We start from the raw sequence: 4,885 nt of genomic DNA, 5'->3' as shown, positions 1-4,885 counted from the left end.
TTATACTCTTGATTTAATTAGGTATTAAAATAATCTCATATTGGACTTGTATTTTACTCATAGAAAATTGGCAAAATGCTAATACATCTGGTTTAACTAGGCTAAGTTCATGTCTTATTTAACTTTGATTCCCTATCACAAACTCATTTATTAAAATGAATGCTTATTGAATCAAGTTAAGTAGCCACACAGTAAACAGATGAACGTTGTGGTTAATAATGTGGGCCAGACTGAAATACTTTTCTTGTCGAGAAGCTTACTTTAATCACCTTATTTTCTAGCATAATATAATCATTTATTAAAATGATAGAATATTTTCCTTATATAGGAGATAGTGGTTTTGTATGTTGTTGATATCTGCCTGAGAATAAAATAGGTACTTTATCAAATTTGTTGGAGGTGTCATGAGAATTGATACATAAGACTAGTTGTGGGAACAAATTTAAATTAAAAAAATCTGCAAGAGTTCACATTTAGATATTGCCTTGTGCCCACTCTTGTTTGGGAATAATGCATCTTCAGTCTATAGAATTGTATCATGTACTTTAGGCCTAGAGAGAAACGTGATAGACCCTCTATGGAACCTGTAGAGGAATGCATTGCAATAGGGTGCTCAACCTAAATCAAATAATGACGCAGACAGTGTTGATGACCTCCATTGGAGGAAAAAGAGGTGTAAGGTGCTGCACACTAAGCACATTGCTCATTATATATTAATTTAACAATCTTGGACTTTACTAATTAAATGCTTTGTAGCATATATGCCTTATTTTTTTTCTCAGAATTAAATATGTGCATTTTGAGGGATTTTAGCATGCTTTGGAAAGAGGAACAGCCAACTCATTTCCAGAAAATTCAGGCACCAACTGCTTTTGACCAAAAGGTGTATTACTGACAAAAATTCAGCAATCTAATCTGGAAAATCAGAATTAAGAATTCTGCTGGTGAGTTGAATACATAGGTGAATAATATAAGCTACTTAGCAGCTTTGGACCTTCGCTCAACTTAGGTTTAAATACTGGAGAACTATCAATGTTATTTCCAGAAGTCATTCTTTTACAAATGGAGATTAAGATATGATGGAAAAATACACCTTTGGGAGTTATCCATCAGGAAACAAAATGGAAGGTGTGTGATATCTATCCAGTGTCATGGTGAGGACTCTCCATATTACACTTATGCCTTAAAACTTACTGTGCTAGAAACTTCACAGCAAAGATTCCAGTTTTTCATGGTGATTTTTTAGTGAAAGAGAGTGAGGTTTAGCTGCCAGGCATGTGCTTCTGGAACAACATACAATGAGATCTTTTGATGTTGTTTTCAATCTATTTTCTTTAGAATACTGTTCTGTGAGATTTCATAGAAAAAGGATCCCATGATCAGATATTTGGGAAATGGTGAATATTTTATTCCCTTGTCAAAAATTCATTGTGTAAAAAAAAAAAATTCATTGTGTATATATTTTTTTACATTAGAAACTTAGAATTTCCAGAGTAAACAAAAACTTAAAACAAAAAATTCTGCTAATTCAACAAATGCAAACATTATATATGTGTATGTGTATATGTGCATGTGTGTATATGTATATGTTTATGAATTCATTTTTCACTGAACATGTGCCAATAGTTTGTGGCACTGGCTGATACTGATGTCTTGGGAAGGCTGGTCTAAGGAATTAAAAGCTGTAAATTATAAAGGAAATACTTTCAGGTGAGAAGGGATGCCTATGGTAGCCCCCTTCAACTACTCTGTATTTCCATCCAGGTAATTTAAAAAATTTTATTCCTTCCATGCTTTCATTCTTTTTCCTTTCAATGGACTCTATACTGGGGATAAAAAAGAAAATGTCACTGCTCTAGAGGAGCTTTATACTCTACTGGAAATAATTACAGTGGAACCTGGTAAAGGTGTGGTGATAAGAAGAAGATATATTGGCTTCAGTTTTCTTTCTTTTTTTAAAAAGTTTAATTATTTTGAGAGAGAGAAAGATTGCACATGAGTGTGCGTGAGCAGGGGGTGGGGCAGAGAGAGAGAGAGAGAGACAGAGAGAGAGAGAGAAGCAGGCTCCCCACTGACAGAACAAAGTTCGATCTTACCAACTGTGAAATCTTGACCTGAGGTGAAATCAAGAGTTGGGGGCTCAACTGACTGAGCCACCAGGTGCCTCGGTTTAAGTTTTCCTGATAGCAAATAACAAAAACTAAATCAAAATTAGATTCATGAAACCCAAAGGCAGAAATACAACCTGGCTTAGGAAGGGTCTAGAAAGCAGCTATATCATTTCCAATAATGCAGTGCTTTTCAGCAAAGAGTGTCTTTCTAAGCAAACATTCAGAATCTGGTCTGGAGATTCACAATGAACTCTGCTGCTGGCTGGAATGAATACATATGCACATACACATACACATATACAGATATACCTATGATACAAATTAAAGAAAACACACATAAGTGGTAGTTTTGTAATGCAACATGTATGGCAGGCATTGACCACAGGAAGTTACTACCAGTATGTAGAGTGAAGCTGGCCTAAGACTTGTTTCCTATTAACACTGTTGCCCAGGATAAGGTTGTCAGAAGTGCTCTGACATTCTGACTTCTGAGATCTCCATCTTGCTATACAGTTTTAACCATTAGCATTTGTATTATTTAATGAACATAAACATTTCAGATAAAGCCAAAACCCGCTCTATTTTAAACTCTGCCCAATCCCGTTCCCTTCACTTCTTCCCCAGAGGCAACTGCAGTCACGATCAGCAGGCCATGTTCCTATACTTTTACTATTCACATATACCCACATTCATCAGGGCCCAAACTCACCCCATTCAACCCCCATCCTCATATACCCAAATCGTTTATAAGGGTAAGATTAATACTGTATTTTCCAGGGTCCCATGGAATACCTTCTCCCTCCATCTTAAGAGATCCTGAGCTGCATACAGGTGGGGTTGGGTGGGCAAAGGTACTCCTCGTTACTTATTTTAAAACTTAAAAGGTGAGAGATGTGCACATAAATCAACCAGAGACTTTCATTTATTCAGAAACCAAATAACTTGATTGAAACCAAATAATTTTATTTATGGCAAAACTGGAAGAAGAAACTGGATTTGCAAGTGCAATACTGCAAAATGCATGCTCGGCATGGTGACCAGGGGAAGTCACCATGCCCCCTGTGGCTATGGGAAGGCAGTCCCAACTCAGTGCTTGTCGCTGTTGCCCAGGGTGAGCTTGTCAAAGAGGTACTCTGCCAAGCCGTCTTCCAGGGCCTCCATCTTGCGCAGGCTGGTGATGTAGCCCCCCAGCTCTTTGATGACCTTCACTTGCTCGGGCAGGTAGTTGGTCTCCAGGAAGCTGCACAGATGGGCGTCGTTCTTGTCGGTGGCCAGCTGGTGCAGGTCGAGCAGGCTCTGGTTCAGGCTCTTCTCCAGGTGAAAGGCGCACTCCATGGCGTTGAGGCCGTTCTCCCAGTTGTCGCGGTCAGGCTTCATGATGTCGCGGAGGCGGAGGCGGCCCCCACGCTGGTTCTGCAGCTGCATCAGCTTCTCGGCATGCTGGCTCTCCTCGTGGGACCGGCGCAGGAAGAACTTGGAGAAATTCTCCAGGGCCACGTCGGCGCGGTCGAAATAGAAAGCCATGGACAGGTACGCGTAGGAGGCGTAGAGCTCCAGGTTGATCTGGCAGTTGATGGCGGCCTCGCACTGCGGGTGGTAGTTCTGGCGCACTTGAGAGAACGGCGCGGTGGCCATGGCTGGCGGCGCTGGCACCAAGGCGAAGGCGGCTAAGAAACGAGGGCAGCGAGGCGAAAGGCGGTGGCGGCGGGTCTCCGGCGCTTTTTCAGAGCAGCCGACCAGGCAGGCCCGGCGGCAGTCTCCGAGATGCGGCTGGAATGAGGTCCGTTACTCCGGAGGTGGGGGTTTGAATCCGTTACGCGAATCCGTTACGCGAATCCGTTACGTGAAGGGGCGTGGTCACGAAGGCGAGGAGGGGGTGGTGGGCGGGGCGCCGTGTTCAAGGTGCCATCTGTGCCTGCGTGAGGCACGAGGCCCAGAGCAGCTCCACGCTGTCTTGAAGCCATTTTTAAAACTCTCTCTTTTTTAAATATATATTTAATATAGTTTAATATATTGCTGTGATACGTGAATATATTTCATGAGAAAAAAACCACAGGATTTTTTATTTTTTACCTGTTTTTTTCAAACATTCATAAAATAACTCTTGAGATACAATTCATATGCTATAAAATTCACCTTTTGAAAGTGAGTATCTACATGGTTTATAGTATATTCATGGTGTTAGGCAACCATCACCACAATCTAATTTCATAGTTTCATCACTCCTGGCCTAGCAGCGCTGGAGCTCTGGGCTGGAACTGGAAGGTCCGTCCATTACCCAGGAGTTGGGAGAGGGGTGAGGATCCGTTAAAGGATTTTTGTGGTCCGAGGGAAAGGGGCCCGGGACTGTGGAGGGGCTAGGGGGCGGGGCCCGGGCGGGGTGGAGCTCGAGCACTGTTCTAGGTTTTAAGGAGCCTGAGTGACACAGGGAGAACAGGGAGACAGTGTGCTGAGCATTTTAATATTTTAAAATGTTACTCACGAATGTAAGTGCAACGGTTTTGAGTTAATCACATGCATGGTTTCTTTGAACAATTTACATGAATACTGTCCTGATGTGATTGTGCACTACATACGGTGCTTTTGTGGTATCATTGGTATATTTAGTATCATAAGGCTTTATTTGGATGGCAGCTATCCTCTGTGGCTCAACATCCATGATGTTGACACTTCTGATAGCCTGCTCACTCAGTTCCTAGACCTTACTAGTTTCAGTGACTTCACTTCTCTCCTATTCGTGGTCAGGTTCAGATTTTTCTGCCAGCAGAACAGCA

The 4,885-nt window shown here is 41.9% G+C and overlaps 1 protein-coding gene across 1 annotated transcript; it reads right to left on the bottom strand.

The window, feature by feature from the left end:
• Nucleotides 1–3,062: 3,062 nt before the first annotated feature.
• LOC122477732 (ferritin heavy chain-like) lies at nucleotides 3,063–3,929 on the bottom strand. Its single transcript, XM_043571060.1, has one exon. It carries the CDS (start codon nucleotides 3,744–3,746, stop codon nucleotides 3,198–3,200), a length of 549 nt encoding a protein of 182 aa, XP_043426995.1. The 5' UTR covers nucleotides 3,747–3,929; the 3' UTR covers nucleotides 3,063–3,197.
• Between the last annotated feature and the right edge of the window lie 956 nt (nucleotides 3,930–4,885).

This window comes from Prionailurus bengalensis, chromosome X, assembly GCF_016509475.1.
Source record: "Prionailurus bengalensis isolate Pbe53 chromosome X, Fcat_Pben_1.1_paternal_pri, whole genome shotgun sequence".
NCBI classification, from domain to species: domain Eukaryota; kingdom Metazoa; phylum Chordata; class Mammalia; order Carnivora; family Felidae; genus Prionailurus; species Prionailurus bengalensis.
The sequence above is the reverse complement of the archived record's forward strand: the minus strand, read 5'-3'. Positions and strand labels throughout refer to the sequence as shown.